Below are 15074 nucleotides of genomic sequence, written 5' to 3'. Positions count from 1 at the left end.
TTAAAAATTTACATACCTTATACAGTTGGTAAAAAAAAGTCATACAGATACATTTTTCCAATCTATCTACCCATTAGTCATATGTATAGTATTAGCTTTCCTTAATTTTTGAACTTAAGCACGGGCTACGAATTCTATAGTTTGCATGTATGAGACAGTATTTTGTAAGGCGAAACTAAAATTTATGAATGACTTCTGAACGATACTAAAATCACCTTAAGAAAATTCAACTACATAGTAGAGTAAAGATAGGGTTAAGAATTAGAGTGAGTAATTACGATTAAGAGTTAGAAGTGACGGTTAGAAATCAGAGTAAAAATCTTCACAAGAAATGATATTAACCATAATGTCAGAATGTTATTTAACTATATTGATTAATGATTTTCTCGCAAAAATCAGAGTCGCTATCTTAAATCTAAATGGTCCGTCCATCAATTATAGTCCCACCATTATAAATATGTTTATGATAAAAATTCTAAAATCTTTTAGTATGTTCAACGGTTGATCACAAAGACTATATATTTCATCAAGAATATACAAATGTTTGCATGAAACTATTTTATACAATCTAGAGTTTGCAGTAAAGAAGTTATCGAAGGTTAATCTAACTGAACTTAAACTACTGTAGATGAAGGAAATTTAAACACTGATTCTGTCTTAAGTATGTTATATCCCGGTGAAGATTAAATTACAGGTAACTCCCGAGGACTATTAATGAACTAATATTCTATAAATATTCTTATTGTATAACTATTCAACAATTACATTATGTATATTTATATTCCTCTTATTATAAGCTTTATTTTGACCTATAATTTATTATTGTACGATTTACGGTTCTTAAGCTATGCTCAGTCTATTAATTACCGTCCCCCTCGTTCACAGCCACTTTTTGGCTTATTTGTGAACACATTTTATTTTCTATTTTATGGTACGTTGTGGTCTGTCTGATTGATATATAAACCGAGTATGTCTGAAATAAACGATTTGATCCGATTCGATTCATATTACGGAAGCTGGTATTGTATTCTGAACTCAAGTGGAAGGGCTAGGAGGACATAGGACCAATAAGGACGCTAAACTGCCCACACCGCTTGAACGTCATTGGTTGGCCTAGTGTGAAGATTCGTATAAGTCGTATTCGGATTGGTAGATAATTCGTGTGATAGAAAAGCCAGACGTTAAGGTCATAACAAAGTACTTGATTAGTAATCGCACCCTTGAATACCTTGTAAAAAAGGAGTTTTTATTTGATAAATAAATATTTCTGAATTGTTTCTGTTCTCATAAAAAAATGATCATAATTATCTCTGTATAATTCTATCAATTTTCACTAATCTATACTGTTACGAAACATATTATTCATAAACATAGGGAATTAGTGAGAATATGAGCATAAGAAAACGAAATAACAATGATAGAAGCGAATCAAAGTGATAATCATTTTAATAAAACTTTGATGTATTATAGGTTGATACTCTCCCGAAAGTAGTATGTGGTGTAGATCGCTTCAACTGATATAGTTTTACTGTTATTAATCTATGAACTGAAATAAATAAATAGATGGATTTCTTGAACAGTTATTTTAGACAATAAGTAGTTGTAAATCATCTCAAAAAGAAATTAATAACAAAGCTATAAATTAGACCGTCTAAAACAGACCACAATAGGATCTAAAAAATTAAAAATGAAAATGAGTAAAACGAAGACTACTTCATCAAAACTATAAGGTTGAGGATAATCATTTGTCTTTTAATGTTCAATAAGCATGAGGCATCCAGCATTTTTGGTCGTTTTTTCATTCATTTGGTGAATGAGTTCTGCGAATAACAGTGTACTTGAAACGTCTTAAGTTATCCTTATCTATCTATCTGTCGTGAACACGTACGTATACGCGTTTCAATAAGTCGGATGAAAAATATGAATACATTGAAGGAGTAGGAACTGAAATGAAATTTTCAGTGAAAAGTACTCTTTGACATGAAGCACTTACGCATCAATTGAACAAAAATATAATTAAAATGCTGAATGCTTCACTTTTATTGTAAACTAAAAAACTGATGAATATCTTTAATCAACTAGAAAAGAAAAGGAAGTCATATCAACAACATACGATAAAAAGAGGAAATTCATCAAACACAAAATGATAAGGATGAATAAAATTTGAAAATAAAGTCGACATTTACACAATAAGGAGCAGAATAATTCAGTCTGAAATACCATTGATCATCATCAATTCAGTCTATCAAATAACGTAAAAAGTATCAAGAATAAATACATGAACTAAAAGTGGGATTTTTATGAAAAGGATGACAAAATAACAACAACTGTTGCTATTATTAGTGAATTAAATGACGTCTAGGCAGAAATACCAATCAGACATTCATTCCATCAAAATAATATCCCGGACAGCTACTATTTCTGCACGGAACAGATTAAGAAAACTGTTCTACTTCACCTGTGCCGTCAATGAAAATTAATAATAAAGAGTATATGCTTTCATTTTTTCACAGCCAAGATAAAAGACAAAATAGAGCAATAATTTAAAACTTTTGTATTATCGGTAAATGAATGCCAGATTTAGTTTTTTTATATTTCTTCATTTAGAAGAATTATGACGCCTTATGGTGAAGGTCAACATTATCCGAAAGTCACAAGAATGATGCCACTTCTAACAAACAGAGGAACAACCAATATATGTACATGGAGTGTCCGGACAACGTGGGAGACTGGGAAGACCCATCAAATAGCCATGGAAACGAGGCGATACAACTTGATGGTGCTCTCAATCAGTGAAGCCCATCGGACCCAAGCTGGGCAAAGATCATTAACTAAAGGAAAGATGCTGACGTACTACGGCCACAAAGACTAAAGTGCTCCGCATATTCAGGGAGTTGTACTGTTGTTATTCATGGATCCATGATCATCAAAGCATCCTTCAAAACAAAAAAGGATCGGATCACAGTGAATGTTATCCAGTGCTATGCACCCAACAATCGTAACAATCAAGACGATAAAGATCAGTCTCATGGAGGTCTGCAATCGATCGTAGAGAAGTGACCTGGAGAGAATCTGACCATCCTGATCGGAGATCTAAACGCCCGAGTCGGAATGGACATTAACGGATATGAAAATATCATGGGGTGACATTGACTGACTGGGAGAAACGAACAAGAATGGTCAGACGTTTACAAATTGATGAGTATCCGATAAAATGGTTATAGGCGGTACAATATTCTCAAACAAACTTATACACAGAGTTACATGGGTCGCACCAGATCACACTACACAGAACCAGACCAATCACATTGGCATCACCAAACAATTCAGAAGGGGCTGGCATAGCTCCAGATCACCACCTAGTAGTTACCAAGTGGAATTGAAGCTAAAAAAAACACTGAATAACTGGAGAAACAGAATTACAAAGGTTCAAGAGAGTTCAAAGCTGTTGATTCAAAGCCTTACAAGATCTTTTCAAAGAAGAAAAAACTTTCATAAAGAATATTTGTGAATGGACTAAAGAAGCATCCGATAGCGTGGATAAGAGAACATTATGGAAACTTCTTTGACACTATGGAGTTAGTAGCTGAGAACATCGTCAACATCATATAGAGTTCATACGACAGAATACAGTGCAAAGTTGTGCATGGAGAACAGCTGACAGACGCATTCTAAGTGAGGACCAGTGTCAGGCAAGCTTGTTTGCTCTATCTCTTTCTCTTTATTCTGATGGTCGACTGGATTATGTCGAGCTCCACATCTGAGAGAAAGCACAGAATACAATGGACAGTTTGCATGCAACTAGACGATTCGGTCTCCACAGATAACCTGGCTCTCCTATCTCATACACACCAACAAATGCAGATCATGACAGTCAGTGAAGTAATAGCCTCTGCATCAATACGTCTCAACATACACGAGGAAAAATGCAAGATATTCAAATACAGCATACAAAACACCAACACAATCACACTTCACGAAGTAAAAACTCTGGAAGATTTCAAGACTTCCACAGATCTGGCAAGCATCATCCACGAATATGGAGGATCTGATGCAGATGTGAAGACATGGATTGGCAAAACACGGGTAGCATTTCTACAACTGAAGAACACATGCAACTCGAGACAACTGTCTTAAAGCCAAAATCAAAGTCGGAATATTCAATATGAACGTCCAAACAATTAGTTCTACTGTACAGAGCTGAAACTTTGAGAACTATCACAACCATCGTCGAAAAGGTACAAGTATTTACAAACATTTTTCTACTCAAGATACTCAATATGCGTTGGCCGGATACCATCAGCAACAGTCTACTGTGGGAGAGAACAAAGCAGGTTCTAGCCGAGGCGGAAATTAGAAAAGCACATTCGGAGTGGATAAAACATACATTGAGGAAATAATTAAACTGCATCAGGAAGCAAACACTTACTTGGAATCCTGGAGAGAAACAGAAAAGTTGAAGACTAAAGAACACACTGTGCCGAGAATCGAAAACAGGCATGGAAAGGATGAATGGCCACTGGAAACAACTAGAAATGATTGTTCAAGATGGAGTCGGATGGCGAATGCCGGTTGTCAGCCTATGCTCGTCAACCAGGGTTAATAGACATAAGTTAATAAGGTGATTATTGATAAAAAGTATGTGGTTCTTTTTTTCTCACAGCCCAAATAAACGATAAAGGCGACCAACAACTTGAAACTTCTACATTTGGGGTGGATTATTGACATATTTTTTACTTTTCTATAATTCCATTTCTGTTAAGCAGATAAATCAAGTAAACAGTGAAGTTTACCATGTCCAGCTCTACATACACAATATACACACCCATACTAACATATGTAAATGACCACCTACAGTGAGGATAACAAACACAAGAAACACATTATAAGAGTGTAATACTTATCTATACTCTTCAAGTACCGGACAACTTGACAACATTTAAAAAAATGGTTTTCGATTAAAATAAATATTAATCTTATAATTTAATAGTCATAGAATATCATCAAATACCCAGTTTATTTTAAAAGTAAATTTGATCAGTAGAAGATAAGGTGAGTTTTATGAATAAGACGATAGGCTAGTGATCAGAAATGAAGTGAAGTTAATCTGCTTTCTAATCCATAACTTTATAATTATGGGATCAAATCTGATCACAATATAATTATATACACAACTTCTATACATTGGTTGGTAAGGTTCGAATTGGAAAACCACAATTATGATAATGACTATTTAACTTACACGATACACAGACAAACTGATACGTAGAGAGTTGTGTAACTGGTCCAATAATTTAACGAATTTTTCTTTCTGTAAAACACAAAATACAACATAAAATAACATATATCATGTAGAAATTTCAATTCAATAATAATGTAAATAAAATAAATAGTCCAGGTACATCTAGCTGAAGAATACCAAATAGGACGAAACGCTCGTCATAGATCCCACGGCTAGCCACCATCCAACTTTGCCTGTAAATAGTGAATGTGTTCTTTTTACAATGTATTTTATACAATCATTGGTTTAACTGTATGTTTAATAATCCATTATAAGTATTTGTATTTGCTGAACAAATTCAGTTAGTAAAAAACACGATAAATCCAATGATACTCAAGTTGAAATAAATTTCATCGAGCATCAAAATCTGAGTCAAACTATCCACTTGCTTTGGTTACAAAATCTAAAATACTTAGCATTAGCAGAAGATAATAAATCAACGTGAAATCATTCTAATTAAAATGTTAAAAAAGGGAGAATAATTAAGAAATCAATATAGAAAACTTTATCGATCTTAGTAAAACTTTGGTGAATGCTTAAAGATTAGCAGAATTTCAACTGAAATGTTTATGGGATGAATTTGATATAACCTAATTTTCATTTGACCATTATTTTTCTGTTATATATAGTTTGCACACACAACACTGAAGAGAAGACTCAATTTATGACTTTTAAACAGCTTTGCAACTGCGATGATTTTAGACCTGTAAGTTAGAATTCAAGGATTTAAATATCTTAATAAGTAAAATATGTTCCGAAGCGTAAATATTTACATTCACTTGGTATTGTTTGCTTGAATCTTCCCATTAATGTTTAGGACTTCAATTGATCAGTCAGCTTTTGCATATGTGCATCCTATGCGGATTACCTCGATATTTCCTTAAGTCACAAGCATTATAAACAAAGATGTATGGTGGCTAACAGTGAAATCCAAGACGTGCGTTTTGTCCTATTTGAGACTCATCAGTTGGATGTAACTGTATCTCAGATTTGATGTTCACTCCGGGATAACTCTGAGATTCAGGTAGATTCAGCTAACGAGTCACGAATAGGATGAAACGCACGTCGTGGATTCCACTGTTAACCACCGTCCATCTTTGTTTGTAAATATTTACGTATACTAGCCTTGATATTTAATTGGAAATGTATGTAAACCTTACTGTTCAACTGGTTCAAATCAAATTCAAAAAAGCAACCATAAATAATATATTGTTTGCTTATAATAAATGTACAGTCTGTTTGTGAACGATCACTTCTAACTAATGATATATATATTACTTATATGTAGATACTGTGAGCAAAATAGAAAAAAATTGAATAAAATAATGTAATTACAGTCGCAGTAAATCATTCTCTTTCTCATTTTAAATAAGATAACTTTTAAAAAATGCTCTTATTATTATCTTAGATTTTCTGTTGTGTACATAAATCTGTTCTCTTTAAATTAAAGCAATATATCTAAAGGGTATTGTGTTAAATAAGTTCAAGGAAAGAAATTTTTTTCCAAAAAAAGGCAGTTGAACGAAAAGCGCAAGATTTCCGTGAAAACAAACAACTAACACCTAAAACGGTACACATACTAACAAACAACCAATGACAATATAATACTGTAATATTTGAATGCTATTTATGTTGCTACCTAATAGTTATAGAAAAAATAGATGAGAAATGATTAGAATGGAAGAAATTTTAAGAAGAAACAATCCAAACATCATATCAATCGATCAATAATTTAATCAATCCGGTAAAATTAAGCTCAATTCTTCAGATGATATTATTTTATTTCATTTTTTTTGGTTATCTTCAGTGGGTACACAATATAAATAGAACTAGAAAGTAAGTAGTTTATAAGGGATACGCTTAAATGATTATAAACTTCTCGATATTATCATTGCTTTTTTTCCTTTAGTTAGAAATTTACAATTCTTGTTGTTAATGATCTGTCAATATTGATTTTTTATAAAGTAGAAGTCTAAAACTGACGTACATTGCCAAAATCAATCAGTTAATTTGTACTTCATGAAATTTCCAAATCAATCTAATTGGATGACATAATAACATTTCAGTTACAAAATGAATTATACTATCATATGTAATGTGAATAGACTTAACACAATGAGTATCAGTAACTGACTAGTATTCAATATCATGTTGTCTAGTATATATTACTGATAGGAGTAATAGTAGTTTTAGTAGTAATAGTAGTAACCTGTTAAGAAGATCTCAAATTATTTCGTTTTTTTTTCTTTTGTTAATAAATTGTAGTTCTGATATATGATCAAGTCCTCGATAACTTTTAATTCATATTATCAGGCCAACTGGTGATATCATCTAATTGGTTACTTTCTCTCATATTTTACTAGTTTTTCAAAGTTCGTTATCCTTACTAAGTAAACAGAATTCTTAGATCATATTTTGACTTCTGAGAATAAAAAGCTTCGCCATTAAAAAACCACATTCTCTCTTCTCTTATTGTGACGCTGTGTAATAATAAATTGCTATCGTTACATAACAGAAACATGTAAATGGGAATAAAAATAAGAAATTTGGTCCCAGTTTTTAATCGGTCATGATCGATACTTAATATTAGCCTCTTTCGATGAATGACTGAATGACCTACGTTTAGATTTCTAGTTCAGCAACAGTCCCATTGAAAATTCAGGTATGCATTGCTGAAGGGTGTCAATCAACATAAAACATAGAACAAGGGCTATATTTGGATTGACTTCATTCATTCAAAATATGTCATAGCACCATTGAAATTCACCCAATTCACATAATAGTCTAAATTTTTCAACATGCCTGTTTTATATCTATATCAGTGCTTCTATTAGAAACTTTATTAAATTTACGTGGCCTAATTTATCTAACACATTCATGTCTCGATCTGATATTTATATTTACAAATTGCATTCATCACCTAGTCAAAATGAATTGAGATAATTACAATGTTTTATTTTAATGTTTACTTGTCAAAAATGAATAGTAAATATAACACGTAAAGAATATGTTAATGGACAGAAATAACTTTTAGTCAAAGAGCAAGCAATAAATCGTAATATAATCGTAACACTTATGATAGAGTATTGCGATACAAATTGGTATTTATTTTGAAACTGTAATTATCTATTTTTCTAATAATAACGTTGTTTTTGTGTACTGCATAGATGTTTCTGTTTCAGGAAATAAAGAGTTTTTATGAAATTTGAAACTGTAAGTTTACCTACTGAAAAAGACAACAAAATATCATGTTGTTGTTCAGATGTTTTGTCGATATGAGTTTAAACTGTAGATAATACTCGTCACGGGTTGACATCAGTTAGACAACTACAGCCACATCTTAAAATGAGACTTGTCAATAGTGAATACACAAGACTACTGTGTTCTAAAAATGATATCTACAAGTATCCTCCTCGCCAAGACGTTCAGGTTCGAACTTATTTAAAGACAAGTGAGAATACGGGCTATTAGTTTCTAACCAAGATGAAAGTGTTTCCTTGCTCCGTGTTGCTTTTATATGGTCCTCTAGATGAAGTTATTCAGTGTTAGAAATAAATATCGTTACATAATATGCTAAGATTCCTTGACTTAATTACTGTTAAGCGTATCTACGATGTACCTACTCTTACTTCCTTTTCATAAGAAGAATATTTCAAATTATCTGATTTCAAACAACTTTCAAATATATAAAGTAGAAGTATGTATTCACTAGACTCGGAATCAGAGAGCATAGACACATGAAAGACCAAAATTAATGGTAAAATTCTGTGAAGAACTCTTTAATTAACCGAACTGTTACGATCATAATGTGTTATCTATCTAATATCAGTAAAAACGTCAAGATTCAAAGTGATGAGATTTATTTTTAGGTCAATGAATATGAGATAATAATAGTCAATGGAATAAATCCCATGACTAAAGAATTAGAATACAGGAAATTAATACTCTATTGACTTACACCAAAGTTACTAGCACTGAAACGTTCCGAAGCTGACTGACTACTAGAAGATGATGTATGCGCATAAAATGCATTAATATTGGCTAGAAGATTAGACATAGTAGCCGGTACACCAGTGCACATATATTTCGTTGTTAAGCATGAAAAATGCCTGTGAAAATTAAAAAAATCAATTAGATATGGTGAACTTTTGAATTTGAAACAAACACTAAATAATTTATATAAAAATGTGTATAAATAAAGTGGAATTCAAACGTACAACATATTGGAGTTCACCATATGTCTTTTCGAGATAAGAACTTGGAGTTGGGCTTTTTTTTAACTTTAGTGGATTCTGTTCAATAAGTTACAATTCAGCTCCTATTAGGACATTATTAAACTGTGCTTGTGGAATAAAACTGAGACAAACTTAACTATATATAGTTGAGTGTCAACTGTGTGATAATAGTTACCTATACATATTCATAAATAAATATAGGAAGACTAAAACGAAGGAATTGGAATAATCTACTATAAAAACATTGTCGTCTTGAGACTTGACATAAACAATAATTAAACAACTGCAACGGTCAACTTGAAGTTAAAGGTTATGTTTAAAAGGATGTATTCAACTCTCAAGCATCTCATTACTCAGTTAAAAAAAATTTTGTTGACAAAGTCAACTGTGGATAAATTCTCGTCTTAGATTTACCTACAGTTGTATACACCAGTTTACGTTCATGTGTTAAAGTAAATGAACACTTCCATTATTGCCGTTGCTTATTTTTCGCTCAATTGTTGAAAAACAGCTGCCGTTTGAAAATATATCATGATAATAAGTGATTGATCACATACACACCAACAAATGCAGATCATGACAGTCAGTGAAGTAATAGCCTCTGCATCAATACGTCTCAACATACACGAGGAAAAATGCAAGATATTCAAATACAGCATACAAAACACCAACACAATCACACTTCACGAAGTAAAAACTCTGGAAGATTTCAAGACTTCCACAGATCTGGCAAGCATCATCCACGAATATGGAGGATCTGATGCAGATGTGAAGACATGGATTGGCAAAACACGGGTAGCATTTCTACAACTGAAGAACACATGCAACTCGAGACAACTGTCTTAAAGCCAAAATCAAAGTCGGAATATTCAATATGAACGTCCAAACAATTAGTTCTACTGTACAGAGCTGAAACTTTGAGAACTATCACAACCATCGTCGAAAAGGTACAAGTATTTACAAACATTTTTCTACTCAAGATACTCAATATGCGTTGGCCGGATACCATCAGCAACAGTCTACTGTGGGAGAGAACAAACCTGTTTCCATCTGAAGAGGGAATTGTGAAAAGACCTAGAAAGAAGTAGAAAGCAGAATCTCGGACAGACTTGGTTGGAGAATGCTTATGGGCGGCCTATAGTACTCCAGGAGGTTTAATAGGCCTAAGTAAGTAAGGATGTTTTGTCACGAAGTAAATTTATTTATCGATGCACTATGATTGAAATCAGGGTACAAGCAATATGTTTCATTGCAAACTTTCCTCATTGAATTCAATCATGAAACCAAGATTTCTATGCACTTCGACAATAAAAATTGTGAACTTGAAAAAATGAAATACAATATTTCGTAAATTTTATTTATTTATTTGTTATATAAAGAAAGGAGAAAGATTAGTTTTATTTAGGATTTCTTCAACTTACGTCATTGCTTGATAAATTGATTCAATCCCATAACGGATAGCAAACTCATTGACAATATCTTGTGCAGGTGGATTAAAATATACTTTCCAAGCATCATCCTGAAAAGTGGTACATGAAAAATTCTAGAAAAAGATGAGTTTTATGCATCCATAAATTATTTACATGTGTTGAAAACAATACTATGTATACAATACTTCTAAGATAAACTGCAAGGCATTTTTAACATGTGAAGATTATGCTTCATGACAGATAAATCTATTTTCATGTTTTATTGTCATACACTAGTATCGGTTACGATACAAATATAAATCGGGAATAACACTTTGGAGCTTCAAATCACTTAGTGAACATTATAATTTCGGACAACTTATTTTAAATCCAATGGTCAACATTAATATGAATGCGCAATGTCGCCAATGCAAACATGAATAGGTGAATTCCGATTCGGTGAAGCTCGCGGCAAGGTATAAATGTTTCAGGTTCTAACCCTGCTAAAAATGTCTGTGTTTACCACTAATAAGACCTGGACAAGGATGAAATAACAATTAAGGGCTTTCTTGTTTCTAGTCATTTTTCACTTACTATCAATCATTAATCTGAATCAACTTTGAATTGGACGGTTTTCACAAATTACCCCGCCTCCCATATAATACACAGCAAGTGCGAATAAGAGAGATGTGTAAATCATTGCTATATTCTAGTTGAAATTTATCACCGACATACAAATTAAAGGTACTATCACATAATGAAGCTAAAAATTAAAGTGCTAATCGGTGTATAGTTAAAGAAATCTTCTAGCATATATGATGTAATTGGAACTACTTATTACTTTCTGGTTGCAAATGGTTACCGAGATGACCATTGACATCGTATCGAATAGCTCAATGGGAATTTTCAAATTGTCTTCGGAAAATTTGAGAATCATACCAAAAAAGAATTACATTCACATTATTAGCTAAATATTAAAATTAACTCATTTCAAAAAGGGGAAATATCTAAAAAAGAAAGGTAGTTGCCATCTTCAGAGGATCTTGTCAACAGAACGCATAATGATATTTTAAATTTAATCAAGAAAACTGATTATAAATATACAAATGAGACATATAACAACGATGGTAGCCGAAACACAGTACGTGGGAAGAGCTATATAGAAAGGTTATGAATGTCAGATTCATAGTCAATATTACGTTTAATTTTTTAAATAAAATTTCCTTGTATTTTCGAAAGTTTAACAAAATTCGCTGAAGGAAATGCTATTGGTTACAAATAAGTTCTACTTTCCTGTAGTGCAATAAACATATCAATAGGATTATTCTTATGAAACAAAAATATTTCAGGAACTATAATAAGTCAGTCAGTCAGTAACAACGTAGAACTTCGTACGTACGTACATCAGTTCGAGTTGCCACACCACATTTGCACAGAGATACAATTGTCGATTCAAATCCTATAGTGGTAGAGGTAGTAAAAGTATAGGCAGTAATCGGAAACACTAGAGTTTGAACATGTTATTCAAAGATTATAATTCAGTGAAATAAATTTGGAAGGAGAAAAAAAGGACATGAATAATTCAGAAGATTAGAATTCGTGAAAAAACAAAGAATGGATGCATCTGTGCCATTGCAAACGGTCTTGAGCCATGTCATTCAAGGTCTCTAACCATAGGTTGCTATCGTCTCGCGGATCACAACCAGGTAGTCTACACCTACCAACATGGTTCAGTCCACTTGTCAGTAACTTCATGGGTTTGTGCCATATTTTGGTCTGGCCGCCCCTAGCTTTCTTCCAATCTACTTCTATGCCACTGAACATAGCACGTCGAGGCAGTCGGTGGTTGGGCATACATAACACGTGTCCCAGCCATTTCAACTGACGAAGTTTCATTACTTCATCAATTGATTTGCCATCCTTACCTAGTACCCGTTTCCTAACAACTGTGTTACATACTCGATGGTCCCAGGATATACGAGCAATGTTTCGAAGACACCTATGATCGAATACTAGTAACCTACGAATATCCTCTACTCTTACCGGCCATGTTTCACTGCCATAAAGTAGGACGGGACGAACTGCTGTGCAGTAAACACGTCCTTTGGTGGATAGACCGATATCTCGGTGCTCATTGAGACTACGATTAAATTCAATTAAATAGTTCACTAAAACCGATTAAAGCTTAAATGAGAATGATTATTTAACGTATATATGTATAGATATATAGATGGCGGAGATAAATTGACTCTGATAAAAAGGAAATCATTCAACTTACCCCAGAAGCATCAGGTAATTCAACTTCTGGTTTACCTTCACTTTTATTCGTTTCGCATAAGTAGTGAAATATATTCTAGATTTATTTTGTTGAGGTTGGGGAAGAGGAGTATCGATGAGAAGATTTACATACAATATAGAGAGAGAAAAAAATAGTTTTTTACTGAGATTATCGGTAAATTCAGGAGAAACTGCAAGCAATTATTATATAAGTTTAAATGATTTGTATTTTTAGACGAAACTGGGAGCTAAAATTTATTGTTGATCTGATAACAACAACAGTAGGAACAAGTAACTTGTACTTAGGTAATTTTCCGCTGATACTAGAACAATTATTCATGAGCAAATTAATGTTTTCACTTATATTTTCATCATCCTTTACTTTGATATACAATGATGTTTATACGAAATATTAATCAAGAGATTGCTAAGAATAAACTAATGAACATTAAATCCCAGGAAACTAAGACTGGTGTTTTACGCCTGTCCAGCGGTGATGGTGAATCTGAAAGATGAATTACCTAGAATGAGCAGCTTGTATTTGTCATTTCGATTGCCTTCGTGGAGCAAGTTGTATTGGTCGAAGTTTTAGGAATTTACATTTTCGTGCTCGCGAATACCTTCCAGAGTGTGTGAGGAAAGGTATAGTAAGGAAAATGAACAGCTCGATATTGGTGTATTTAGTGAAAACTAGTCACAGTATCAATATAAGCCAATCTTTTTCAATTATTTATCGAGCCAGTAATTTTTTGCCAAAACCTGTTAGACACAAAGTCCTTCAAACGGTGGAAGCGGTAGCCACCAAGATTAAGAAACCTGAGCTATATGTACAAAAGAAATATCTTCAATCTCATCTTCTACTTTGGTCAACCTCAGGGCCAATTAATCAAAAATAAACTTAGCTATTGAATGACCTAATTTGAGTAATGTGCTTACAACATTTCTTAGTCAAATATAATTATCTTTATTGTCTTTGTTCACATATCTTGGTAATATTATTATTATTATTATTATTATTATTATTATTATCGTTATTATTATTGGTTCAACATCATCATTAATTTCCCGAACACATAATTCGCTTATTTAGCATTCACCCAACTTTATTATTTCTAACTAATTTCATATAAAATCCTGATACAACATAGTCTTGTACTAAACATTTGATCGAATTTTTAATTACACTCTTATTTCTTCCATCCTATGTGATCCATATGTATTCTGATCATGAATGTTTAAAATTTCACGTGACGTATAAGCTGATTCAAGTTAAACTCTAAATGAGCTTTTTCAACATTAACAATTTTGTTTTGTTTAACAATCGTAAATTCACATGCTATAACTTTAAACGATGCACTTTGCCCTAAACGTGGCCAATTTTCAGATTGTTACTTAGGCTATACATTTGTAGAACCTAAAGAAAATCTGTTGAAAAATTATTCGCAATATATATTATTGAACCAATCAGGGCAGTGATAACAGTTCATTTATGAGAAATTTATAACACTCTTATCTCTTCTTTGGCCGACTTAGTCTTAATAAATGGTTTTATTTATTATTATTTTCCATACGTTTTGTTCGTTTATTTTTCTTCACCCCTCTTTTCTCAAATATACGCTTCATTGTCTAATTATCTGAATATTTCTTATTGTATAATGCAATAATTTTTTAATAAATATTATTTCAGTTATTTCAGTAGTTGAGATCATGAGTCAATTGAAGCTAGACCACCATGGAAACACCTGGAAGCACTGGACGACCGTTTCGTCTTAGTGTGGGACTCCTCAGTAGTGCGCATCCACGAGGACCTATCAGTCTCGTTTGTGAGCGCTTAACCTCTAGACCACTGAGCTGGCCGGCATCCAACGATGT

The 15074-nt window shown here is 32.7% G+C and overlaps 1 protein-coding gene across 1 annotated transcript in view; it reads right to left on the bottom strand.

Moving 5' to 3' along the window:
* UNC13C_3 (Protein unc-13 C) overlaps nt 1-15074 on the bottom strand; it is a gene marked incomplete at its 3' end in the record, with an annotated part of 136419 nt that overhangs the window by 33298 nt on the left and 88047 nt on the right. Inside the window, exons 28-31 of the mRNA XM_051218576.1 lie at nt 13204-13278; nt 10938-11035; nt 9240-9390; nt 5243-5311 (exon numbers count right to left, since the gene is read on the bottom strand). Of these exons, the coding sequence (XP_051075072.1) occupies nt 5243-5311; nt 9240-9390; nt 10938-11035; nt 13204-13278 (393 nt within the window). The remainder of the gene's footprint in view (nt 1-5242; nt 5312-9239; nt 9391-10937; nt 11036-13203; nt 13279-15074) is intronic.

Source organism: Schistosoma haematobium, chromosome 1, assembly GCF_000699445.3.
Source record: "Schistosoma haematobium chromosome 1, whole genome shotgun sequence".
Taxonomy (NCBI): domain Eukaryota; kingdom Metazoa; phylum Platyhelminthes; class Trematoda; order Strigeidida; family Schistosomatidae; genus Schistosoma; species Schistosoma haematobium.
Note: the sequence above shows the minus strand (reverse complement) of the source record. Positions and strands in the feature narration are given on the sequence as shown.